Source organism: Dermacentor albipictus, chromosome 1 (genome assembly GCF_038994185.2).
Source record: "Dermacentor albipictus isolate Rhodes 1998 colony chromosome 1, USDA_Dalb.pri_finalv2, whole genome shotgun sequence".
Classification (NCBI taxonomy): domain Eukaryota; kingdom Metazoa; phylum Arthropoda; class Arachnida; order Ixodida; family Ixodidae; genus Dermacentor; species Dermacentor albipictus.
This window is the reverse complement of record NC_091821.1, coordinates 298,153,463-298,181,280: the sequence shown is the minus strand read 5'-3', so window position 1 is coordinate 298,181,280 and position 27,818 is coordinate 298,153,463. Positions and strand designations below refer to the sequence as shown.

At 48.4% G+C, this 27,818-nt stretch overlaps 1 protein-coding gene across 5 annotated transcripts in view; it reads right to left on the bottom strand.

The window, feature by feature from the left end:
* Positions 1 to 27,818, bottom strand: part of LOC135916819 (uncharacterized transporter YutK-like) — a 511,079-nt gene that overhangs the window by 430,119 nt on the left and 53,142 nt on the right. For all 5 annotated transcript variants that reach the window (XM_070531469.1, XM_070531470.1, XM_070531473.1 and 2 more), the window contains one exon: positions 24,835 to 25,154. In XM_070531469.1, coding sequence (XP_070387570.1) covers positions 24,835 to 25,154 — 320 coding nt within the window. The remainder of the gene's footprint in view (positions 1 to 24,834; positions 25,155 to 27,818) is intronic.

Sequence of the window (27,818 nt, the reverse complement as noted above, 5' to 3'; positions counted from 1 at the left end):
CGTAGCAGGGGGCGGCAGAAAGTTAGGTGGGCGGATGAGATTAAGAAGTTTGCAGGGACTACATGGCGACAATTAGTAAAAGACCGCGGTAGTTGGAGAAGTATGGGAGAGGCCTTTGCCATGCAGTGGGCATAACCAGGCTGATGATGATTATGATGATGATGATGATCCGAGCTAAAGCTTCCTCTGAAGAACGCGGCGTTTAGCTGCTCTAATAGACATTGTCATAAAAGACTTGCAGCAGTTCTCCTTGTCATACCTTGATTATGTAGTAATTTTACGCGAAGCATATTACTAGAGCTCAACCCAGCTCCTCAGGCGCGGCGGTGACGCCTTCAATACCACGTGACAGCATGACGTCACGCCAGAGGAGAAACGGGGCTTCAACTCGCACCGTCGCTCGCGGCGTCGCTTTCAAGGCTGACCACGTGACACCGTGACGTCACGATAGAGGAGAAACGGGGCTCCAACTCGCGCCGTCGCTCGCGGCGTCGCGGCGGTATATAAGCAGCTGCGCTTGCCTCTGCTAGACACTCATGAGGTGAGATGCCTCCTGGAGACAGAGCTGCTCGTTGGAATGAGAAGCGAAGGTTGCGGCGTGCTACAGAGACTGTTTCTAGGTGGCTTTGCTACGGCGCAGCGACTACGCGCCCCGCATCGGACGCGGTGAGCGTCGAGCAACGCAGCGTTCGGCGCGACAACGAAATGTGCGCCTGAGCAAGCGCCGCACGCCTGAGCCGACGACACCGGCTTTTCTGCGACACGAGCTCCTTAACGCTGTCGCGTTAAAATAAAGGCTAGTATGCTTCGCATCCTGGGCTTAACCTTAGCTAAGCCACAGCCATTTTTTTTTTCGGGCAGCTGGAAACAGCACGTGTCGCACCTCAAACAGGTGTTCTCACGGTGTAGGATAGCAGGCTTAACGATGAAGGCGGAAAAGTGTAGGCTTGGCTGTTCTCAGGTTACTTATCTGGGTCATGTTGTCCGCCAAGGCAGGAGACGGCCGGCCGAGCTGAACATAGCTACGATTGGAGATTTTTCACAGTCGCGCACGAAAACAGACATTCGTTCATTTTTGGGACTCGTTGGGCACTATGAACAGTAAATTCCGGATCACTCGCAAATAGCAAGTCCTTTAAGGGACGCGCTCCTAAAGGGAGCACCGAATAGTGTGCACTGGGATAAGGAGAAAGAGAACGCTTTCCAATGTATGAAAACGCTATTGGTTTCTCGTGCTGTGCAATTCGCGCGCGAGACAGACTACATAAATGAATTGATAGTTCAGTGCAGGGCCGGATTAAGAAAAATGGGGGCCCTGGGCTAATGCGCATGCAGGCCTCCTTTTCCTATACTGACCCCCCCCCCCTTTCGCTTGCTACGCTACTGAAAACATGCCATGTTTCGTTTTAATTCCACCAATTTAAGAAAAACGAAGTGCGATCAATGGGATCATTATTATTGTTATTATTTTAAAGAAATGAACAGAACTTGCTTGAAGCGCATGCTGTTGTAAACACCACCATATATATTCACTTTGTGATTAATCGGCATTCTGTTTTCAGCAAAAGCTAGGCTTTAAGGAAAAGTTTAGAGCACTCAAGGCGAACAAGAACGTAGAAAAGACAACACAGCTCAGATGTCGATCCTTCTGAAGCTAGGCTTTGGTTGCATCACTAAGTTTAATGCCGTAAGGAGATGCATGTTTGCATCCAAAACATTGCTTATTAAAATTCATGCATCAGACTTCAGTAATCGTTATACACGTTACTCTATATATATATGCAATTGATATATACAATACTTAAGGCAATACAAACTATATAAAGATGCACTAGAATACAGACGAAAATTACCAACTATAATTACAAAACATTATTTGAAAATATTTTCGTTAAAGGTAAGACAAGCAAGGACGACACCAAATAAACGTGGTACTATCAAAAACAACAAAAATACAGTTCTTTATAAGCACGCTTAATATCACAAGAAGAACAAACAACAGACGAACAACGAAGATTTGCATATCTTGAACTACACTGCTCAGTGTTTCATTGGCAGCGTGGAGGCTGGGAGGCGACACAACGAAGTTATTCGAACTATTCATGTATAGCGTAAACAGTCCTCTTTTAAAATGGCATCTTTCGCGCCTTCGCTTTGGCGAAATCAGATATAGCCTGTTCGAAGGATACATCGCGGAAGAAGTCACTTTCAATGGACGTGATGGCAAGCGAGTTCATCATGTCGTCAAGGAGGCTCGAACGAAGGGGATTTTTTATCAGCAAAACTTGGCAGACGGTCGTTCGGTCTCACAGTTTGCCACGGGTATGCTTAAGCACATTCACAAAGCAATAGAAAGGTTCGGAAACACATCAATATGCTTTTTTTTTCGTGCAGCAACTTCATTATTCCCAGGGGACTCGTGTCCTGGCACACAGAGTTGTGCAGAAAGTTCGCAAACTGAACGATTTCAGCGGAAAATGCTGGCTCCAAATAATTTTAGTAGGTTTTCACCAACTTCTCAGCCTGCTGTGCCACTGAGGCCTCGCTCCCAACTATTGTCAGCAATTTTAAGAATCCGAACCTTTCGCAGAGTTTAGTGTAGGCAGCCTTTCGCACTCGCAAAGCAGAGCCTAGACTGTCGAGTACAACATTGTAGGTCTCTACGATAAACTTTTTTCTACCTTGTAGCGCACTGTCGCTTTTCCCGTCCGGGTGCTTACTCAAAACGATGCGTTTGCCCTTGTCCTGATAACATTGATTGGTACTTAACGTGCGTGCTCTTTCTTCGAAGGTATCAAAGAGATGTCGCAAAGAATTAACAAAGCCTTCTTGAGAGCTCAACAGGTTTACAGCAGTTGAAATGTCTAGGCCTGGTTTCTGAAGTGCTACGGTCGTTTTGTCAAAGCGCTCCAAAATTTAACTCCAGAAAATCGCCATGAATGCACTGTTTAGTTTTGCCATTTTCTTGAAGAGAGAGTGCGCTTCGTTCCTAGTGTCACCGTTTTCTTCCTCGTTCTTTGATATAGCTTCAAGGCAACACAAGACTGCATTGATACTTTTCAGAATGGCCTTGCATGGTTCAGCGTGTCTTGACCACCTAGTCTCAGAGAGACATTTCAAAACAACCTGCTGGCCAGTTCCACCCATACTGTTCAAAAGATACCTGCATCGTTTAGGTGAGGCAGCAAAGAACACATACAGTCTCTCAATTACAGTGAAAAATTTGACTGCCTCAAGGCAACTGTCAACGCTACAAGCGCCAACTAAGTTCAGTGAATGACCAGCACACGGGACGTAGACAGCCAATGCGTTCAGGTGTTTGATTTGAGCTTGCAGTCCTTCGTATTTTCCTGACATATTACTCGCATTATCATAAGCTTGGCCCCTACAATCATCAATTAAGATGCCATTGGTCGTCAAGAGGGGCATCACGGTATCGAAAATATACAAGCCAGTATTTGATTCAATTGGAACAAATCCAAGAAAGCGTTCGTACGTTTTCCCATTTAAATAGAATCGCAAAACACCTGACAGCTGATCGAGGTGAGTAAGGTCTGGAGCCGAATCAAGAATTAAAGAGAAGTATCTTGCGCGCTTCACTTCGTCAACGGGACGTTCTTTGACAGCTTTGCCATATGCTCGATAAATGCATCACAAATTGTTTTTGACAGATACGATGGGTGACCTTTTCCTTTGTTCCCGTAGGGTTTGATGTGCTCCTCTAGAAAGGGATCAAACTTGGAATGGCCTCAAGCACTCCCATATAATTGCCATTTCTCGGTGAACCAAAAATCTCCTCACTGCCCCTAACCGCTATGTTGCGCTCTGCTAGAAGCTTACCTACAATGCCTACGCACTTCAACACCTCTGTCCAGTAAGCGGTTTCAGTGACAGGATGCTTAACCAGCTCCTTGTCAATTGTGCTGCTCAAGTTAGAGCGGGCGAGCCATGCTGCCACGTAGTTCCGGTGCTCGACGCTATTTTCATATGCGCAAACCTTTTCTTCTGCTCTTTTCCAATCAGAGAAGCTCTGCGTGGTGACAGCACTGGAGCTGCTTGAAATCGAAAATAGTTTGCACATAAAACAGTAAACGGAACCTTTGGACTCCGTGTACATTAACCAGTGTCGCTCGTACGCCTCCCCATTCACAGCCTTTCGCACAAGAAGATGAGGTGACATATAGCGTTTCTGAGTTTTGTATTGCTTTTCGGAAGACGGAAAATATCCTGCCCGATTTTTAAAATACAGTGGCCCTTTCTCAAAGCATACACTCCGAAAGCTGTAAGTAATAATGTCCAGCAACTAGCAGAGTCACTTCGGAGAATCTCGCAACCTACCTCTTGCTGCGGGGGTGTCTGTACTCCGCTGCCGCAACGAGAAGCCGTCTCATTCGTGCTCTAAAGGCACACTTTGTGGGTGGGAACATAATTATTTGAAGCCAAACTAACAGGAAACGAGTGAGCCGGCTCTTGGAGTGTTGTTTTTTGGCGCTCGTCAGTAGAAGAAGGCTCATCGGGGAGGTTTGGCACCTGTTGCTAAGCAGTAGTAGAAATCGGGCGTGGCGGACCGGACACCTGGAGCTCTGTGGCAGGGTCCCGGCCGAGTAGCATAGACGTTGCTGACTCAGGAACAGGAAAGGGCTCGGTTAGCGTCCGTTGCTCAGAAATGTGGACGACCGAGGTTGGCACCATTTTCACATGATCCAGAAAACCGAGATGAGTCAAACCTTGATTCTTGCCGAGAAACCGTGGTGATGGAGTTGGCAAGCCCTCCGCACAAGCACAGTCGGTACTATTGGGAGTCTGACACGGACTCTGGGTAGAGCGATCATACTGCTTTGCGGAAGCTGCATTTAGTAGCTACTTTGTCATCTTTGGTAGCTGCTTTTCACGCTCTTCTAACTTCAACTTTCATTTAGACGCACCACCTTGATGCTTCCGACCGAGCATTTTCGCTTGAATTGATGCTAATTGTTCACCGGGCACTTCGTCAGTCCGACGCGACCGCAGGTGTCCAACGGTGGCCGTCCCGATGACTGGCGCACGCTGCCTGGATGATCCGCGGCTTGCCAAGAGTGGTGCGTCCCTCGGGAGCTCCTCATCGGGTGGGCTTATGCAAGCTTAACGGGCGGCTCGGGGTGAATCGCAGCCCGCGATCAACTTCCTTTTATAGACAAGCGCCGCGTCTGCCTGTTACTACCGCCAAAGCAGGCGTTCACATACGCTTGGAGTTCCCTGTACAACTTCCCTCCTTCTCTGTACAAACTCACTCCTCCCGTTCCGGTCTCGTCTTCCTATTGGCTAGGAGCAATCGTCTGTTCTGGGAGGTTCTCGATTTTTCTTTCGCCCCGTCTACGCCGAGCGCGAGAACCAAGGGGAGAGGGCGACTCCTAGCGCGAGCGAAGTTACGCGCTCTCCGTCGCCTCTGAGTCATCTTTTTCTACTTCTTTCTGGAAAGTTCGGTGGCCAGTCTGACCTTTTTTCTGTCGAGCGCGCGCGAGGGTGCGCACCCACTAGGCAGGAATGGGCCCTGGAGACAAGCCTTTGTGTCCAGCTCTCCAACTTCCCCCTTCACTCTTCCACAACCCTATCCCGAACAGTGAACATTCCATGCCCCACGGCACGCGGACAAAAGCACGTGCGACGTCTTCTTTCCTTTCCTGCCTAGACTCTGCCACCAGACTCATCATCATCTGCTATCGGACTCACCCTCCCCGTCCAAATTACCATCACGATAAAGAAAAGTCGAATGGCAGGCACTGTTGGGTACTGTAGCGCATCCTTTCTATGAGAAGGACAGCGGTGGAACTATTCGAGAGGTGGGGGGTGGCGTGGTGGTGACGAGGGGCAAGGGAGATTTAGGTCCTCATCCCACATTACATGTTTTAGGTGCTTCCCCCTTGCCTCTCCTTTCCAGACAGCACTGGATAGACGGACTGACAGGAAACAACGAAAACTCTTCCAAGCAAACGCACCTCGCTTGTTAAGAAAGAGGGCCCCGCCGGGCTGGCAGGGTTCTTGTTTAGGCATCGCGACAAGCTCTCCCAAAATAACCAGGCTAAACGCATGCTGTTACAATAGGCGGGGGGGGGGGGGGGGGGCGTCTGCTCGTTCTGGTTTTCTCGCTTCATGCATGTCGCTCGAAGTTCCGTTGTCCATGGTTCCATATACCAAGCAGGCTAGAATAAATGGACCCCATTCTCCTACTGCCCGAGGTGAGGCCCTGGGCTGCGGCCCCCTTAGCCCCTCCCCCCCCTTAATCCAACGCTGGTTCAGTGCGACGCAAGCGACAGGGGTATGGGCGTGGTACTTAGTCATGTCGGCGACGATAATGAGGAACATCCTATTTGCTATGCCAGCCGTAAACTAACTGTAACAGAAGAAAGCTACAGCGCTTCAGAGAAGGAATGTGCTTGTTTGGTTTGGGCAGCCCAGAAGTTGTCGTGTTACTTGTAGGGAGCGAGGTTCATCGAGACCGACCACTGTCCTCTGACGTGGCTCAATCAAATGTCACACAAAAATGGCCGCTTGCTCCGATGGAGCCTCACTCTGCAAGAGTACAACTTCTCCGTTAAATATAATAACGGAAGGTTGCATAGCAATGCGGATGGTTTGAGCAGACTAATTTGAATTCTGCGTTTAATGATCGCGTCTAAAGTTTGGAGTTGTTATTATTAATTTTGTTAAGCCAAGAAGATCCCCTCTCATTTAGCAGGACTGCATCCATGATTGATCAATTTGTCAGCACAAAATTCTTTCAAAAATTTGGCATAGCGAAATGCAGTATCTGTTGTTTCTGCTCTTATGTTTTCTTTGAAGCCTGGCAGGTATAAAGTGAGATCCAAGATACGTCATCTCGGTACAGAGCCGTGTTGTGGGCTTCGCTTTCCGCTGCCTGTCATTGTTGGATGTTTTGGGGTGGTGTCAACATTTCACAGCTAGTCGCTGCAAGCCAAGGCATCCCCCCCCCCCTTTTTTTTTTCCACCAGCCAATATCTTCCTGCCCCACGGTTATCACCACTGGCCAGTCGAGATTTTCCGGGCCATGGAGAAGCTTTCACGATCGGCCTGCAGGGGTACTGACCTGCGAACCTTTCCCAGCCCACTGCAGCTGTTTCGATCGTCCTGCGGGGGTAGCGACCTTCGAACCCTTGCCGGCGCGCTGCGACAAGTCGCTTCGGAGAAACGGCGATGCCAGTAAAAAAAAGCTAACAATGCGCAGCTTCCGGAGAAGCGGCGACGCCAGCAAGGAAAACCAACAATGCGCATCCTTCGAAAACCGGCGACGCCAGCAAGGTTAACCGACCATGCACATCCTTCGGAGAACCGGCGACGCCAGCAAGGAACACCAACAATGTGCATCCTTCGGAGAACCGGCGAAGCCAGCCAGAACCACCTAGACTAGGAGAAGGCATTGCCATTTGTTGGGCGTGTTGGTAAATTGAAAGCATATTTAGCGCCAGCAAACAAGGACGGAAGGGAGAGGACAACACAATGCACTAACTTCAACAACTTGATTTTCAGGAAGTACACCTATATAAACCATGCACAGTGGCGCCACCTTATCCAAATCTTATCCATCCAAAAAAGCCGTCTCCTTATCTAACAGGTCGATAGAAGGGGCACTAACACACGTGTCTCTATTCCGCCAGATAGCCTGCGCTTCAATGATCTCTCGCACATCTTTATCTTTGTGCTTCGCAAGAACCCGACAGGATTCATAGACCGGCGCACAGCCGCATTCTTGACAGTGGGTTGACAGATGACCGTATTGCTTATTTTTCACAGTTTGGCAATGTTCCCGTAATCGGTCATCAAGACATCTCCCTGTCTGTCCGATGTATTTCTTCGGGCGAGTACGGAGAAGGCCTCCGTACTCGCCCGCACCTATCCTCTGACATCACCCCACTGTGCCCTAGCCGTTCCACTGCGTGTGGTGTCGCCCTTGAGCACCAGATGGCACTAGGTGCTACGCGACGCTAAAGTCCCTCAATCATTTAAAAGTACCGCCAGGCTTTGATCCAGCCGACAACGCCTGCGATATGCTGATCGGTGACATGTGACCTTGCTCCGCCCCTTTGCCGCCATGAAAGTTCCTGCGCGCCGGGCGAAGTGCGCGCGTTTCGCCTGTTGTGCTATGCACATCGCTGCAATAATTTCGTTCCGGGTGGTCCGAAATGCCTTGTTGCTGTGCGGTTGGGTGCCGAAACCGGACGAAGAATGGCAAGAAGTTATTTTGCATCCCGCGCTGCACCCAGAACCTAACCAGAAGAAAAGTATGGTTACACAGAATTGGACGGACGGACTTTGAACCATCGGTAACTGCACAACTATGCGAGGCAAGTAACATACAACGATACAAAGGTGCGATAGAAAGCATATACGTGCGTGTGTCGAGCGGTGATAGTATTTCACTCGCGTGCATGAATGTTGAGGGCCGAAGGTTGTGGATATTATTTATTTTAGTTCGCTGTGAGCCCGCTGAATAGATCGGTATGACCTAGGATGCGAAGGACCGAAATGCCGTGTTGCTGTGCGGATGGGTGCCGAGATCAGACGGAGGACGACAAGAAGTTATTTTGCACTCCGCGCAGCAAACAAAACCTAACCAGAAGGTAATTGTGGTTGTATAGAAATGAACGGAAAGACTAAATCATCGGTAACTGCAAGACTATGCGAGGAAAGTAACGTAGAGCGATACGAGGGTGCGAGAGAAAGTATACACCTGTGTGTGCAGAGCTGCAGTATTATTTCATTCGCGCGCATGAATGTTGACGGCCGAAGTTTGTGGAGATTACTGATTTTAGTGCATTGCGAGCCCGTTGACTTAGCAAGTGCAGTATGACCTAGCATGCAAATAAATAGTGGGGCAGAAACGCATTAACTGCAAAGGGTTAGACAGTTGGGCGAGTTGGTACGGTAACATGATTTTGGCTTCTAGCGCGAAGTGAAACATGGACACAGAAAGGAGCAGACAGGACGAGCGCTAACTCTCAACTAAATTTTTATCGAAACGAAGAATATATATATAAGTGATTGCAAAAACCGTAGCATAAGAACATGAAAAGGTAAAAAGCATAAGTTAAACATACCAGTGGGTGTGGAAGTCAAAGAACAAAAATTATTTCAGATTAGTACACGTATTGCGAAGGTACTGAAATTCGCAATCTAACAGAGACAACGAAGCATGACTGACGCAAGTGTCTCCTAATCTTTTTATGTGGAAAGCCTCAATAATCTCCCGCGTGGTTTGGCATCTGTGTCTAGAAAGAATTTTTGTGTCTTCAAAGAAAGGTTTTCAACCACAATCGAAACAATGTGCAGCTAAATGTGATGCATTAGGGTTGTTTAGTGAATTTTTGTGTTCTTTTAGTCGAATGTTAATGCACCTACCACTCTGTCCAATGTAAGCTTTCCCACACTCGAGTGGAATCTGATAAACTATACTCGTGTTGCAAGGCACTAAAGGGGACACATGTTTAACTCCGCAATCATCTTTTCTTTTTTTGCCTTCCTGTTCAAGTCTCCTATTTATCAACGGGCACATGTTAGCCAACTTGCGTGGGGCCGAGAAAACGGTACTGACGTCATACCTATTGGCCACATTCCTTAAACCATGGGATAATCTTTGTATATAGGGTACTACAACAAACTGTTTCTTTTTTCTGTTTTTCTTGTTTCTTACCAGGGCTTTTTACCCATTTTACAAGTTTTTCGCAGGTTAGTGATTTGGTTGCAAACCTTTCTTTGAAGACACAAAAATTCTTTCTAGACACAGATGCCAAACCACGCGGGAAATTATCGAGGCTTTCCATATAAAAAGATTAGGAGACACTTGCGTCAGTCATGCTTCGTTGTCTCTGTTAGATTGCGAATTTCAGTACCTTCGCAGTGCACTAATCTGAAATAATTTTTGTTCTTTGACTTCCATACCCACTGATATGTTTAACTGATGCTTTTTACCTTGTCATGTTCTTATGCTACGGTTTTTGCAATCACCTATATATACGTTCTTCGTTTCAATAAAAATTTAGTTGAGAGTTAGCGCTCGTCCTGTCTGCTCATTTCTGTGTCCATGTTTCACTTCGCGCTAGAAGCCAAAATCACGCATTAACTCGCTGACAAATATCCGCATTGCGTTACGTGCGAAAAAAAATAAAATTCAGCAGTGAATTCTACTTTTACACTTTCCTGTGTTTGTGCGCGCGTTGTTAACTGCGCTTTACACGTCCAAAAAGTCATTGCCAATATCCTAATCGTATTTTGTGCATTGCATATGTGAATAAATATATTGCTAAGTGCCTGCATTACTCTGCTTTAAAAACGAATACTGCATAGCCACAGCTACTGGCCATCAAATAATAAAGCGTAATACAGTATATAAAAGTACATTACATACAGCTGCGAGCTCGTTCCTTCCAAGTTTCCCTTACACTCGAAGATGTTTCAGTAATCGGCAATGCCATTTTACAGATGAAAAACACACAACTGCAAATGAACATAAGAAATACGCCACAAGCGATACACGGATTGCCAGCAAAACACAGTGCAGTAATAGCAGGCCCAATCCGCGTGCGTTTCGTATAAGGGCCCTCTAATTCTTACGGGGCTTTAGCGGTACACGGAGGCGAAAAGGGATAAACACAACAATGCGCGTCATGATTCGAGTTTATGCGGCGACGTCGCACGGTTCACGAGAACAGTCAACCGCATTCACACATGTGCACGCACTACGATTGATATTGGTGTGTCGCGAGATCAGATCGCGCTGGCAGCCCGAACACGATCGAGGAGACACGCTGACACGATCCATACCGCCTCTTCATTATGTCATGACAGTTGCACTGGCTCGTAGCATTGAACCACAAGGCACAGCAGTCGTCGTGTAATCGCTACACGACAGACACACTCAGCGGCAAGAAGTCTGTTGGCGCACTCGTTTCCACACACACACAAGATGTTGTTTAGTTGCCGTGAGGGTCACGCGCTTTGAGAATCGCACGTTTGAGCGACGTTATATATGCCGAAAGTTTTTCGGTCCAAGTGACTGCCAGCCTTCATTTTTACACTTCTTCTTTCAATGCAACCGCTATGTGTACGCAGCACACTTACATGCCAAAAAATTTCACAAAGCATGCGGGATTAAGCGCAAGGAATCACCGAGGCTCGCGCGGTGATTGAGCGCAAACGAACGAAATGTAAACATGCGGAATCGAGGCGATCAAGCCCTCATTACGCTCTCTTGAGCTATTTTCTTGGAGCGCTCATTTGAAATTAAAGGACTAAATTTAGCAGTTCGGGTCCTTCTTTCGTTTTTCTGCACAGTGAGGCACCAGTAGGTTTTATTTCCGCGCGTATGCAGATATTTTTTCACCTCACGAATGCCGCGGCGCCGCGGTTTAGCGTGGGCGCCGTCTGCTACAGAAACTTCCTAGGTGGCGCGCGCGGCAGATGTCGCTACCCTGAAAATTATAGAGGGACCTTAGCTGCACGTAGTTCGCTTTTTTACATTTATTCCTCTGTGTACACGTGTGGTCTGTTCGATGTCATGGGCTGATGTTGTGTGCTAAACTGTAGAGAAAACTACGACAACGGGCCAAAGGTGAGGCTGTTTGTGTTTCCAAGTGATCCCGAATGAAGGAAAAAATGGCAGCGGGCAGTGCGACGAGACTATGTCGACGTTGAAAAACTGAAAGATCAGCTGGTAAGTGTTGTCTCACTTCTCAATTCGTGCAGTGATGATTTCTATGAACAATGTACAATGAAAGTGTATTAGTGCAAACTGCGATATTCCATTGTTATATAAATACGTTTTCAAGTGACCATTTATTTACACGTGTAAACCACGTGGGCTCGCGTGCGTTTGCGATTCTGTGTGTATATTCCTTCGTTGAATGGCTCATGGTCAGTAAAATGCGCTTTTCACAGATCTCGCGCTTAGATTTGGAAATGTATGTCACAGTTTTGCAGGTGTCAAGGTGTGTTCATAATATGACGGCGCTGGTTGTTTCGCAGGTTTGTGAATGCCATTTCAAGCCCGAGTACCTACGTGCACCAACATACACGGACTGCGACGGACGGACTATAGAGGTTTAAATGAAGCTCACCCGGCTTACGTCTGATGCCACTCCATCGATCTTTCCCGACTGCCCGCAATATATTTCGTATTCTCGCCAGTCGAAAGAAGACCCTGATGCAATGCGAACACGTGTGGAGAACGAACAGCTTCAAAGGGCCTTAAAATAGTCAGTTTTAGCGCACGACAACGAGGAACGAGAAAACAAAGTTAACTGCCTCCAAGACATCAGTTCACGCCTGCATAAGCTAGGAGAGAAAACGTTTTGGACAGCGGTACTTTGCTACAGCTGCATGATATTTGCTCACATCAAAGTGACAACAGATGCTCTCGAGATTTTTATGTCAGTGACTGTGTCGTCGGATATGTCTGTGCGTGTGTTTTGGAGAGGTGCTCGTCTCACATGTGACAAGTGTTTTGAGATCCCGGATCATATCCATGATTTCCGCGTGCTTGTTCAGCTCTTGGATAATGTCGAGGACCACTGCACTAAAGGAGAACCACAACAAGTGGACAAAGAAAAGGCTGCACTGAAATTGGTGATCTCACTTCTTGACGATATTTCAAGTGAATACCTTCTGGGGGACGAAAAGGTGGTCGCTGTGATGTTCCTCAAAAAGCAGTGTCATCTCCTCATGAAGAGGAATAGTGCTGTTCGGTACTGTGCTGAACTTTTGGTGTTGTGTAGCATTTTTTACACTATTTCACCGCGTGGCTACAAGTTTTTGAGGAGCAGTGGAATGTTAGTGTTGCCTCATACTGAAGCAATCAAGCTTGCCTGGGGTGCACATGATGTTAGCCCTTTAAAGGGGCAAAATGAAGAGGGCTTCCTAAGATATATGAAATGGAGAGCAAATCTGCTCAAAGCTCATGAAAGAAATGCAACATTAATCGTAGATGAAATGCACTTACAGCTATTTGAATACAAGGGTGGCAGCATAACAGGGACCGCTGTGAACTGTTCTGAACCTGCTAAGACAGCGCATGTATTTATGGTGCAGTCTCTCCTGTCACTGTTCGAAGATGTTGCACACATCCTTCCAGTGTCAAAAATTACTGCGGAGGAACTGCATGAAACTGTAAAAAAAGTAGTCTTGGGACTTGAAGAAGCGAACCTTCATATCGTTGCGATCATCACAGATAATTTCATTAACCGGAAAGTAATGGCTATGGTCAGTGAGGCCCAGAAGCTCGACATTGTTTACCCCCATCCAGCCAATCCGCTGCAGCCACTCTATCATATTGTTGACTCTGTGCATTTCCGTAAAAGTATCCGAAACAATTGGCTAAACCAAAAAAAAAAAATCCTGACAAATGTCCATATTGCGCGCCTTTGCTCTGTGGAACCACAAGAAGTAAAAAAATGGAGGGTGCTTCATTCACATCACTCAGAGAGCATCATGGGCTCGAACAAACTGTGAAATAATAATAATACTGTGTAATACTGTGAAAATGGCTTTTGGGCTAACGTATATAGCATTAAATCCCACAAATATTGAGAAACAGAACGTGAAATTCGCTGTGCAAATTTTTAACCCCTTTGTTCAATCTGCTTTGAGGATAAGCGGCGAAACGCTGCATCCTACGCTTGCGGATGGTACTGCATATTTCACTGACCTAATTGTGCGATGGTTGAGTATCGTCAACGTCAAGACTCCCCATAAGGGACACAGAGTGAGAGATGTGTGGCAAGAGCCAGTGCGTGAAATCAATGGTGAGCAGCTGCAGTTTGTCGGCACATTTGTTACCTGGTTCGACGACTGGAAAAGTAGGTGTGTGCATACAGGCGCGTTAACAAAGGAGACCCACTCAGCTCTTTGTCTTTCCGCATACGCCTTGATCGAGGCGTCAAGATATCGTTTGGTGGAGCTCGGTTTACGTACGTTCTCCTTGGAAAATTTCAAACCGATCCCCTCGAAGCTCGGTTTGGAAATAGCGGAATCTGTGTGGGTCCCATAAAGCTGGAACCGCACGACGCGTTTTTCGCGAGCGAAAAACGCGACGGGCGGCAAACGCCCGCGTTGCCGCCGACGCGCGAGCACCCGTACGAAAAAAAGGAGCGGCGCTTTCGCGCCGCGTTTTCCGGGTTGCCAGACAACACAACTCTCCACGACAGGTATTGTCTCTCTTACCGCATATATAATATGCCCTTAAACTTACAGAACACTACAATAAAAATAATCTGAGTGTAATTAGACAGCAACATTTCTTTCCGAAGTGTATTTATCAAGCTTAATTTCAAGCAGCAATATTGTGTGCGAAACTGCGACTATGTACCTTCCGCATGCTGAGAAGCCGCTGCTTGTTTACAACTTTACATATAATAAAGAAGGTCGGCCGCTTACTACCGAGCAGAAGAGGCGATTGCTACTATTAAGGGGGATGCTGATACTGAAGCAAGAAAAAATGCGGGTCAGGAGGTTAAGTGGGTGCGGCCTGCCTGGTTGAGAAGAGAGCGAGCACCATACACTGGTAATATTATTAGCAAATTGTCTTGCCAGTATTACCGATGAGACACGACGCTTCTCCACTTTAGTTATTGGGGCCTCGTTGAAGGTTGCTTTGTTCATTTTAGGTGAACACGATGCGCGAACCAACACGATGCGCGAACGAAATCACGGTAGCACATGCTTTCCTCGACGCACGCGCCAGTTCTGCGGCTTCTGCCGAGAAAAAAATTCCGCCAAGGAGGTTCCGTCGAGATGCCCAGAGAGCAGGGTCATCTGGTGGCAAAAAAAGAACCAAAATACCACGTGACCAAATTCCACGTGACTTACCTGAATTCTGATTGGTGGACGCGCCGCGCGACGCGTTTTTTTCTACTCCGAGCAGGAGCACGCGGCGGCGCGATTTCGTGACGGATCATGCTGGGCACGCGTCAAAATGACGCGCGCGTCCCACCATCCGCGCGTCAATCGCGCGTGAAATTGCGCCATGCGGTTCCGCCCTTACACTGTGTCGATCACACAGGTATTTGAAGCCGAGGGCAGAGATCCGCCTCCAGAACACACTGATCTTGCCAGATATGCCAGCATCCATTGACCTTTGCAAAGAGCCGTGTGCTGAAATGCTGATTGACAACTATAACATAACGCTAAGAAGCTGTGACCTAAAGAAGCCCCGACAAGACATGCCGGCATTGGCGTACATCGCTGGCTACTGTGCCTATAGGCTGCTTTGAAGCACCAGCATTGCAATTACTGCTGCGATTTATTCACAGTTACTGAGAGAGAGCTTGAACGCAGTGGGCATGTGCTGATTCATAATATGAGCAGAAGCCGCTTGAAATTTCCACAGCTGTGTGTCGTTCATGTGGTGCTGTGCACCAAGATTGTGCTAGAACATATTACAGGCAAAGAATATGAGAATATGTTTCATGCAGAGAGTAATCAGAGAGTTGCACTTCTAGATGTGATGAAGTATTTGCTCTGTGACAGTGAAGACTGACACTAGTGCAACTGGTCACAGTCAAGAGTCATTGTTAAACAACTTCCTTAATCCAACAGTAAACACTCTGCTGAAGAATTGCGCAGCCTTCAAAAACGACGAGATAAACAAAGAAAAGAATAATGGGAAAAAGGGAAAGCTGATAACCCTCAAGTGAAAATGATGTGTGCTGTTTCCGCGAATTTGTATGCTACAATACATACAATATATAAACTGTGTGTTAAGTTGTCTTGACTTCTCTTGAAATTTTCAAAATTATTCAGCATTGTGAAGTTCAGCAGATTTTTCGTATTAAGCTAGTGAGATTGATTTATGTCATATTTTATTGATGTGAGTGTTGTGTGTCATTCTGTGATATCATTCTGTTATAGTGGAAACCAATGCCAAATAAAATTTGCGATATCAACTGTACAGCTGTCTGTGACAGACTGAAAAAAACTAAAATTTTTAACGGCGCATCGTCTTTCGAGACCCAAATTCTGTAGTGCATTCTGTCTTATGGGGGCCATTGTCAGCTTTGCTCCAAATTCCGAAGTTTACGGGGAAATGACTTGTCTTAGTTCTTTAAATAACGCCAGTGCTCCATTTATACTGCATGCAAATAAATTCCGGAGGCATACCCTCGAACGTACATGCTGCAGTATTGTGCTTTTTTATTTCTTTCGGTGGTACCTCAATTGGAGGCGGACGGGCTGAGTGTGGTGACGTCACGGGAGGAGTGCCTAGGCCTTCTCCTAGTCTAGGTGGTTCTGAGCCAGCACGGTTAACTGACCATGCACCTCCTTCGGAGAACCGCCGACGCCAGAAAGGTTAACTAACCATGCGCCTCCTTCGGAGAACCGGCGGCGCCAGCAAGGGTCAAACTCCTGTCTACGAAGACCCTCTCCACTTGGTGTGTGCTGTGAATCCAATGTGCAGATGTGAGTGTGGACCCTCCCCCTCAAAGGCGGATCGACTACGCCTCCAACCACTGTGGACGCTCCGATTAGACGGCAGTTTTCCCTCACCTAGGGATTTAAGGAGGACAGAGGGTTTTTGAGCAGCCGTTAATCGGCTGCTCGGTGTGCATCGTGCTTCGTCTCTCGTGCTTCGTCTCTCGTGCTCCATTTGCTAGAATGCTAGACTGTTGAAATGTACCTCCTGTCTTAATGTAAATATTGTAAATAAATCCCGTAGTCCTCGTTCTCGATGTCAACAAGTCCCTCCCTTCAACAACGTCCTTAGCGTGGATGAGTTGAACGATGGCATGGGCCAGCTATCACTTATTTCATACCCGACCCCTACTCTTACACCGAGCGCGAAAAAGGACCGTCGTAATAAGACAAACAGCTTCGTGCAACTTTTCTTTCCAGCAGATGGGCCATATGAGTAAGATAAACTCTCCTAACCGGAGCATCATGCACGCTCAGCGTGCTGACCTTGTCGGCAGCCGTGGATCTCTCGAGCCGGTAGGCCTGGGTCCCGATTGTCGAAGCAGCAGCCGACGACGCTTGAAATAAAAGCGCAGGGAGTCATAAAGCGTTTATATTCGTGAGAATTTAGCGTCTGGACCATTATGTCGTGGTTAAATGAAAACAGAGTTGGTTCTCTCTGTACTCTCTCGGCAGCAAAGATAAAAAGGCGAGCCGCCTTGCGCAATAGTCGCTGCGCGCGGCCAGTCTGCGAAACCAAGTGTGGACACTTGGCGACACATCGTCAGTGTGTTTCGATGAGGTGCACTCTGCTCTTTGTTGATCGAGTGCATGTCGCTCGCATCAGTCCCGTGCTGATATCAGCAGCCTCCCAATATACGATATTTTTAACGTAATCTTCCTTCAGTGCTGAACCTCGATGAGCCTAGCGAATAGTGGCAGTTATAGAAAGCAGACATTGCCCCACGTGATCCGTTTCAATGGTACGCTTCGAGAAGTCAGAGGTCCATGACATGTATGAAAACTGAAACGGAGTGATGGCGTCTGCAATTATATTTGACGCAGTGAACACATGTGGTTGCCGCGGCAGAGGCCGGGCAGCAGCCGAGAAAGGAAACTCGCTTTCCGACATCATACTCTCGCACACAGAGCGCTGCAGATTTGCCTGTTGTGCGCTAGATATCGCTCACTACTTTGCAAACCGTCCATTTCGGCCAGCGTGCCAAAGCAAGTCCGCTGTGGCTCTTAGGATAGGTGGGAGCAAACGCTGGCGCAGCGAGGAGAACCCTTTTCCATTACGGAAGCTTTCAGGTCGAAAACACCGGAGGAGACTGGGAGACTGAAAGGCGTGCCCCCTATTGAGTAGCGCTCAGAGGACCAAGGAACGATTCCCGAGGCAGCTGCGTGCAGTGACGAGTCAGACGTGTTAGTAACCGGAAGCAAGGAGAAGGCGGTAGAGATGGGCGGATTTCCCGCACAAGAAACGGAGGACCCGTTAGGCCAAGTGTGCAAGGAGGTTGTGTTAGGACTTTGCCACCGCTGCACCACTATTACGACTTTGTGGTCTCGTAGCGCTCGTCACCCGTTTCGTGACAGAGCGTTGGTAGCGAAGACTCCGAGCCAGGCGTCGATGAGAATAACAAAAGGGACTTTATACACTATATACAGGTCATTATACAGGATATGAACGGGTCGGCACTGGGGCCGAGATCTCACAGCAAACGCGACTGTTCCCGCACGGCGACGTCCGGCGAAAACGCGTGACACATCTCACCCCAGTCGAGAGCGGCACTGTCTCCCGGTGGGCCGGCGGATCCGGTTTTTCAGGCGGCGCGTCGCGTCTTTTATAATCCCCGAGGAACCATTGTCACTCAAACGGCCCAATACAAAGTCAGCACTCGGCGGTCGTCCGAGAGGTCCAACCAGCAACCGCGCTGGCCACCCGGTTCAAAGTTCGCGCGCGCGGTGACCTCCATGCAAAAGGAGGTGCGGCGCCGGGCTGTCTGGCACTCGCTGACACGTCTGAACATGCTGCTCGCCGAGGCTTCTCCCGCAGGACACCGCTGCCTGACGGCTCAGCATCTTGACTTTTCAAGGGAGATTTTGGGCGCTCGCAGGATAAATTCTGCATCTTGCAGATTCGGAATCCGGGCTTTTGGTAATGGCACAACAGCATCCCCGCCCTCAGATAAGGCGCCGGGAAAACGAGCTGCCTCCACGTGGCTCGGATGCCAGGCGCGCACGTTCGTCAGGCTCGTCCAAGTTCACGTCCAGTGTCGGGACGCCAGGTAACTTCACGTGCCCAGGTCCGACTCGCCAGGACAGGAGCTCTGCTTACCGCGTTGTCGCCAAGGCACCTCGACCAGCTCCGCTCGGGTCGTTCCTAAGCCCTTGCTTCTCGCCACTGGTCCCGGTTGGTCGTTCTGCAGCTTGCAAAACCGACCGGCAAAAGGCAACACCCAACACGAACAAGTGCCCTCTGTCTCCCGTCAAACACCAGACAAGGCCATAATTCAAATCAATCTAACTAAATTGCTATCCCTCTTTTTGCTCTCACTGCAACAAGAGGCAGGTGTACGATCTGGTACACAAGGCTCAAACAACCAGTTTTCAAATTAACAACACACCAAAATATCAGGAACAATTAATAATCAACAATAATAATGACAAATGGAATGGTCCCCTTGAAATCACTTGGACCGACAACATACTACTGAGGAAGCAAGTGAGGTCATTCATTTTTCCCGGTGATATTTTCGCAGAATCAGAAGCTGCTTATATTTGCGACCCTGCTTATCCGTATAGCGGCGGTACAATAAGCCAGATTCCTTGCAAAATGAAACCCTCTTTTTCTTCACTCCCCGTTTGACGCTCTTCCTCAGATCGGCTAATGAACAGTCTTCCTGTTGCTCGCGAATCAGACTTTCTCTTTCAATTGCAGCCAGCTTCTGCCAGCTGGCGGAAACCGGAGCGAGTGTGGAGCCCGCGTCGCCTAATTGCGGCGTCGCGTCTATATCGCGGCTAGCACTGCACGCGTCACTCCCACTCACTTCCAGGACCCGCTCGCCTAGGCCAGCCTCCGAGCTCTGCCTCTCCCGCGACTGCTCGCCGCTCAAGTTACCTTGATCGTTCCGTGTGCCGCACCGCCTTTCGCTCACCGACGCAAAGTTCCCTCGACAGCGGGCGCGCTTTGGATCGCGTGAGCGCCATGTACGCCACGTCGGCAAAGAATGATTTGCCCTGATCCTTCAGCAGCTGCTCCGAGTTATTTAAGAAGAGGTAGGAAAAGTGCTCCGGGAGGGTGGCTGACACAGCGGCTTCGGTGTTAAGTTTCCCAAACTCTCCTTCAATGATAACCGTTGCGATCGGTAAACAGACACTCTCCTCCTCGGCCACTTGCCGTATCCTAGCACACTCTCCCGTAAAATCACTCGAGGAGACGAAAGACGGGTGAACAACGTCCACAGTTGCTGCAGAGTCCCGAAGTGCACGGCACTTCTTACCGTTTACCTTAATTTCCTGCACATAGGGCTCCAATAGACGTATGTTTTTGTGAGTTTCCTGTATTGTTGCAAAAGCAATTCTCTCTGGGCAGCTCGCAGCGATGTGCCCTTGCTTTTTGCAATTGTAGCAGGTTAACGGTTTCCATTTTTCAAAAGAACGCATCGTATCGTTTCGCTGTTTCGGACCATCGTCATCATTCTGAGATGCATTCTGTCCTTCCCTTACAGTTTCTTTGGGAAGGGACTCGTCTTCCCGAAACTCGCGACGCGTGATTTGCTTCCGTTCGTCGGGCTTCCCGGAAAACCCATCTCTCCTATCTGCCTTTTCTACGCGCACTGCCTTGCTGTGCAAGCTGCGGCGGGTGTGATACTCTTCCGCTAACTCTGCTGCCTTGTTTAGCTTAACCTCCTTTAGCCTATCTTGCAAACAGAGCCTGACATCCTCATCAATGCAACGGTAGAACTGCTCCAACGCGATGCATTCGACAATTTTGTCGCGGTCGTCGTAAACCTCTTCGCCCTTCAGCCACACCAAGTCGGCTTTTAGACGAAACACGAAGTCAACATTCGACTCCTTGCCCTTTTTTGCATACCGGAACCTCTGCCGGAAAGCTACGGGCGACAATTTGTACTTCCGCAGTAGCGCTTCCTTCACATCACTGTAGCTCTCAAACGCCTCTTTCGATAAGCAAGTTATTACGTCTGATGCCTCCCCAGGAAGCAAGGCTAACAGATTCTGTGCCCAGAGGGATCGCTCAATGCTATTCCGTTCGCACACGTGCTCAAATTTCACGAGGTATTTGGCCATATCCTCTCCGACGACAAAGGGTGGAAGTTGATCGCGTATTCTTGGACCGTTAGAAGTGAGACTAGGCGCTGGCGAGCTATTTCGGGTCTCCAACTCTTTCATTTTAAGCTCGTGCTCACGAATCTTTCTCCTTTCCTCCTTTTCCTCCTCGCGACGTTCCTTTTCTTTCCTTTCCTCCTCGCAACGTTCCTTCTCCCTCTTTTCCTCCTCGCGACGTTCCTTTTCTTTCCTTTCCTCCCTTTCCCGACGTTCATTGATATCCGCCCAGGCCTCTGCGGCTTCCTCAGCCGTTACATCCCCAGTCCTCATGACCTCAAGGATCGCATTCTTTCTTTTGGTTGAGCCCAACTCAATGCCCAACTCCTCACAAATTTCGAGAAGTTCCTTCACCTTGTACTTCTCCATCGTTCACACTGTCCTCCTGATGTTTACCCTTTTTGAATATACCAGCCGTACGCTACTATAACACTACTAGTAAGGCATATGCAAGTATTTCACACACTGCCCCGTTTACCCCCTCAGCATCCCCTGGTTTTCAAAACACTCTTACTAGGCTTGAAACACACAAGGTTATCACAATGCAACACCAAATCCTTCCCTAAGCTACTATAACCTGTGTCAGAGAAAGTCTGGTGTTTGAGGTAAACTGCAGGCACTCACCGCGCCGAGGTAGCTGATGCCGGTCAATCCCGTAGCTGCCATCCACTGTTACGACTTTTCACCGCTGCACCACTATTACGACTTTGTGGTCCCGTAGCGCTCGTCACCCGTTTCGTGACAGAGCGTTGGTAGCGAAGACTCCGAGCCAGGCGTCGATGAGAATAACAAAAGGTACTTTATACACTATATACAGGTCATTACACAGGACATGAACGGGTCGGCACTGGGGCCGAGATCTCACAGCAAACGCGACTGTTCCCGCACGGCGACGTCCGGCGAAAACGCGTGACACATCTCACCCCAGTCGAGAGCGGCACTGTCTCCCGGTGGGTCGGCGGATCCGGTTTTTCAGGCGGCGCGTCGCGTCTTTTATGATCCCCGAGGAACCATTGTCACTCAAACGGCCCAATACAAAGTCAGCACTCGGCGGTCGTCCGAGAGGTCCAACCAGCGACCGCGCTGGCCACCCGGTTCAAAGTTCGCGCGCGCGGTGACCTCCATGCAAAAGGAGGTGCGGCGCCGGGCTGTCTGGCACTCGCTGACACGTCTGAACATGCTGCTCGCCGAGGCTTCTCCCGCAGGACACCGCTGCCTGACGGCTCAGCATCTTGACTTTTCAAGAGAGAATTTGGGCGCTCGCAGGATAAATTCTGCATCTTGCAGATTCGGGATCCGGGCTTGTGGTAACGGCACAACAGTGGCAAGTGCGGCCAGCCTGGCAAAACGAGCACAGGAAACAGAGAGCCCGTTAAGATAAGTTTGTACGGAAGCGGCAAGTTCGGCCGGCCTGGCGAAATATGTCACCTATGGCTGTTCGGATAGGTCAGAACAGATGGTGAAGAGAAGGCGTAGGCACAAGAGGAGAAAGGCGGACGCGGTCAAGGCGTCTAGAATCAAACGGGCGAAGCACCAGGGCGATAGAGGCAAATACTCGAAAGTCAAGATCAAGCCGCAGACTGTGAAAATGCGAAGGACGGTAAAGCTTAGGCGTTTGCAGAGATTGGTGATCGGCGTGACGCACGTCGCGAAAAAGAGAGTTTCGCCAAGATTCAGGTGTAGAAATCGTTGCCTAACCGCATGTAGGACGTCTCCTTGCAGGCAGAGGGACAATTGGAAGCGTCCTGTAGGCTGCTACAAGCGCTAGTCACTCGCGAGGGCAAAAAAAGGCAGCTGCCTGGCATCTAGGGGAACAGTGCGCGCGGGTCTGTGAATGTACCATTATAGTACGCGGAGGCTGTTATTCTAAAGTCGCAGCGTGTGAGGAATCAGCAGCTTTGACCTTCTTCGCGTCCACACTTTGCGAGAACCCCGGACGGTGCGACCCTCTCGAGCTCGTCTGAAAGGATTTGTTAAGGCCTGAAAAAGAAATAACGAAGAAGCGTTGCAAATTCTTTTGTTCCTTTGTATTCATTTTGAAGGAGATTAGAGAATGAGTAAGGAATACCACAATCTTTTTTAGGTTGTTAGCATTTTCGGCTGAGGTTAGTTCCGCAGTTTGAAGTGGAAAGTTTACGTCACGACACGTGTAGAACTGCAAGGCAAACAAGTTCAGTGTTGCATACAGTTTGGAAGGTCACGTGCAAGTTGTGCAAGTTGATAAGGTATGCTTTAGCGGGAGTTTATAATGAGTCATGTTTGATTTGGCACGAGTGCTTTTGGAGGCACGTTTTGTAGATTGTGTTCATGAGCTTTAATTTCGTTGATGTCAAAAATATTTAGGAACGTTTAAGTTTGGGGAACTTTTGTTAGAAGGCATCGTGGGTCTCTCCTGCTCGTGGTATGGCAATTTTTATTATTAGTTTGTTTACTTCCATGAAAATGTGACAGCTGAACGCTGGAGAAGGGAAAACGTCAGTGTTTATAGTTTCTTTTCTTACACGGAGATGAAGGCTCAAGATAAGGAGCCTAAATGTAAGTTTAGTTGCGACTTGTTTTGGATAATCCGCTCAAATGTTTTTGAAGTTTTCTTATTATTGGTTGGATTTAGTGATTTATTATAATCACGCTGCGTCGTATTAGCATCATTTAGAAGTGCGCTACAAGGAAAGCGGAAACAGTGAGGGCTTATGAGCCAATTTGGGAACGTGATAAGGTTTTCAGATGGTTTTCTCTTTTGTTGAGTGTACAATTTTACGTTATGTTCGTTATGTAATGATCATGTAGCTATCTGGGGCTAAGTGACGGACATAAGGTAATGTAGGTCAGTTCTCCCTTCGCCTTCCTGACTTGAGGAAGCTCTAAGTCATGATTACTTAGCTTGATTACATAAACCCGTTTGCGTCTATTTGAGAGGACACATAGTTGGTAGTTTCTGAGTGCTTGTCCAAATCATCGTGGACCTTGTCTTCCAGGATTTTCTTTTCGGTACATTCGTTCGGGACACACTCCTTGATAATATAATACTGCTACCGCCTTTGATTCTACCACGAAAGCGGCGGAAACGTAAAACGGCGAGTTTTACGCGATTTTTATTTTGCCCTTAATAACCCATACACTTCAAAATTTGCCTGTTCATCACCCCCAGCATGTCGTTTACTTCATTAAAATATCAAACCAGTGAATGGTCTAGTTTTCGGGGGCACCATAAATGTATGCATATGATATGCTCAAGCACTTCTAGTAGCACTAGAAGTTTCAGTTATTCCGCGATTACTGACATCTGCAACAGTGAAGAGCCTTTACGGGTGACTGCTCCTGGAGTTATCGGTCCGGCGATTGCCGAACAATCAGCTAGCGGCCCAGCGACTACTCCGCTATGCCTAACCCATATCGCGCAAAATCATTTTAGCAAACGAAGAAGCCGACGGCAACCGATGTCAATGACGTGACAAACAGCACCCAATAATTGTATTATACATGTTCGTGCGCTCATTGCGATCAAACAAGGAAGACACCCGTGACTACGTGAGGCATCTGTGCTCTTGTTACCGGTCCTTGGCGAGTCTTTCACTTTCGCTATATGAAAGTGCTCGCTTGAAGTGAAGAATTTTATTCTTTTTAGACTGCGCATTATTCAAAGCTCGCAGTTTTGAAATGCCCACGCGAAACCGTTGGCATGATGCACACATTCGATTCCAATCGATTACCATGCTTCGACGACATACCCACATCAGCGCGTCCGCAACCAATCACGGACGCGTTATGCGAACCACCCCCTCCCCCCCACCCCCCCCCCACCCCCACCGAAGAAATATTGCCCCGAGTTAGCAAAGGGGACTTTTTGCTGTTCAAAATTATGTTGCAGAGGAGAGCGTCGTGAAGAAGACATTTGTGACTTGGTTCTACACAAGGTAGGAGGCTACACAAGGCTCCGTCTGTGCTTGAGACGCCTCTCTTTTATGAGTTTCTGGACCGTATATTAATACCTTCTTTAGATACATACGTTCATTCACCGCATAGACTTTCATCACAGCATGCTTAAAGACTCACAGCCAACGGTGCCTCTCCACCGTATCGTAGATGCAGTGTCGGATGCTCCGCGTCAAGCTGTTTGTCTTGGAGCTGTCCAAGCGCTCGACGAGTGCGGCTGCAGCGTACCCGAGCCCAATTAAGTAGACGACGCCGGTGAGAACCACGAGGAATTTGACGTCGTGGCAGTAGTCCGGAGCACTGGCCCACCGCATTCTGACTCCCACCGCAAGGTAAACGTGGTAAAGCGCGGCGGCGGCCAGCTTGGCGAACAAGCACAGATACCTTCTCGTCCACGCAGGCTTTGCCTCAGCGCTGGCTGCTGTCGCGGCGGCACCATACTGCAATCCAGGTGGCAGCGGCATTAGCATCAACAGCTGACAACTCACACGCGGAATTGACAATCACAACTGCACGCAGCCAAATACGCCATAGAAAAGACACTTCTGGACAACCGAAAACATGCGTATACCACCAAAGTTCATTTTGCTCGCATTTACAGCAAAGCTGTATACCTCCAACCATCAAAAAGCCTTGAAAAAGACAAGTTCACTTGTCGAAACGCTGGCTCGTGCTTTTACCTTGTTCTCACTTTGCTCATCGTCTACATCCCAATATATTTGTCGCATCCGTGAACAAAAACTGAGCCAGTCACAGCGGGAGACGTGAGCCGCTTCCACCGCTAGCTTCGTTGCAGCACCACCAAGTGACGCTCACCACCACGCATCCTCTAGGGGGGCCCTCTGCCCCACTGCTGTTTATGATTTACATGGTAAGGATGAAAAGGCCGCTAAAACGACGCAATATTGGGTTTAATCTCTCATACAAACCGAGAGCTACAATACTAGAGCAGCAGCTTCCAGGTTTGTTTTATGCGGACGACTTTGTGCTGGTAGCCAACAAGCAAACTGATATGCAACTCTGGCTAATGTCTGTGGACAGGAAGGTGAGAATTTAGGTCTGAAATGTAGCGTTTTATGGTATTCGACGAAAACAGTGAACAGGCAGCGTCAATACAGGGCCAGCAAACAGGCTGGGTAAAATATAAATACCTTCCTATATGCTTAAACGAAGGCCTTAGATATATGGAAACACAGCAAAAAGAAACAGCAACAGCAAAGGGGAAGAGAGAGAGAAATAAACTTTATTGCTAGACCAGGCTTCTTGAGCCTAAAGGTGGCTGGCCTTCTCAGTCCAGGTAGCCATGGCTCGCTGCCGCCACCCGAACCCTGTTCACCAACTGTAGCTGGTTGTCAGGGTCTTGCGTCACCCGCAGAGCCGGTGACTCAAGACCCTGACCGGTGACTGGTCTTCCGATTCTTCCTCTGAATTCGCTTCTTCCTGAATGTTATCGCCTAGTGGTAATAATGACGGTGGTACTTCTCGGTTATTCCTGCACCCCAGCCCCATATGGTGCAAGGTGTTGGGCGTGTCCGGCGGGCAGAACTTGCAGTCTCGCCTGTAGGTGCCCGGATACATGGCGTGCCGCAGTGTTCCATGCGGGTAGGTTCGGGCCTGGAGTTCCACTTGTATACGTGGAGTTCCACGTTACCGCTTGTTCCCTACACATCGTCTTATGCGCGGGTGTGTAGCGACGCATCTGCTTCCTGTAGTGCGCCAAGATATCCGAGTACTTTTTGGATATCCGTTCATCCACTCTCCTCTTCAGCCAATCTGCTCTTTCCAATGTAACATCGGGAGTCCCTCAGGGCGCCGGCCTGTCACCACTACTATTCCTAATTTACATTGATGACCTCCCTTGCAATATAAAATCGGAATTACGGCTTTTTGCCGATGATTGCGTCATATACAGAGTGATTAGGGCAACCATCGATTCATCTTTTCTTCAGTCCGATCTTGACACTGCCTCCTCTTGGTGCGATAAATCCCTCCTCTCCTTAAACATTAACAAATGCAAATCCATGCCTTTCACCAGAAAACGCACCGTGAATCTGCACCAATACAGTATTGGCTCATTTTCCATTGATTCCGCATTATCCTACAGATATCTTGGCCTCCATCTAACGCCATCGCTATCATGGGTAACTCACGTTCAAAACATCTGCGCTACAGCCTCTCGCACACTCGGATACCTGCGCCGTAACTTGAAGGCCGCATCCCCCGACATAAAAAAGCTAGCATATATAACATTCATTCGCCCAAAACTAGAATATGCCTCATCCATTTGGCACCCATCACAAGTGTACAGTCGCCCAAATCTTTAGCTGGTGTGCGGGAGCGGCGACTTTTCCGGGCGTCAGCGCCGTATGACGCGGCGAGGCTGGAAACAGCCTAGTAGACGATGGGCCCAGCTGAGCGCGCTTTGTCCGCATGCGCTTAGCCTCAGACTGTTTCCAGCCTCGCCCCGTCAAACGGCGCTGACGCACGGAAAAGTCGTCGCTCCCGCACACCAGCTAAAGATTTGGGCGACTGTACCTCGCCGCTGACCTTGAAGCCGTGCAGAATCGCGCCGTCCGATTTATACCATCATACTATTCAAGAAAAACCAGTATTACCGTGCTGAAACACTCCCTGGCCATCCCACCACTCGAGTCACGCCGCATTATATCTCGCCTCTGTCTTCTTCATCATTTCTACTATCACCCACGCACGAGACACGAAAAGCTGCAAACCCCGCACAGGACGTCTAGCCGCCTAAGCCATGACCATAGCATCGCACGCATCAATTCCGGACGCGATAGCACTATGGAATGGCCTGCCAAATACCATCGCATCATGCTCTAACCGCAAATCATTCCGGGATAAACTAAATGACCATTTTTCATGAGGGCAAAAGGTTCCTGTCATATTCAATTCGGCACTCTGAACAGCTGATTATTTTTTATTTTTACTTGTTTCCCGTGTGATACCTTTTTCACTGTATTTTTCTCGTGTATTATTTGAGTGTTTCATATTTATATCTATATTTTTTTTTCTTTTTTTCTCGTGCTTCAATCCCGTGAATTTTGCTTTGCATTGTATACGCGTGACAAGAACATTTAACT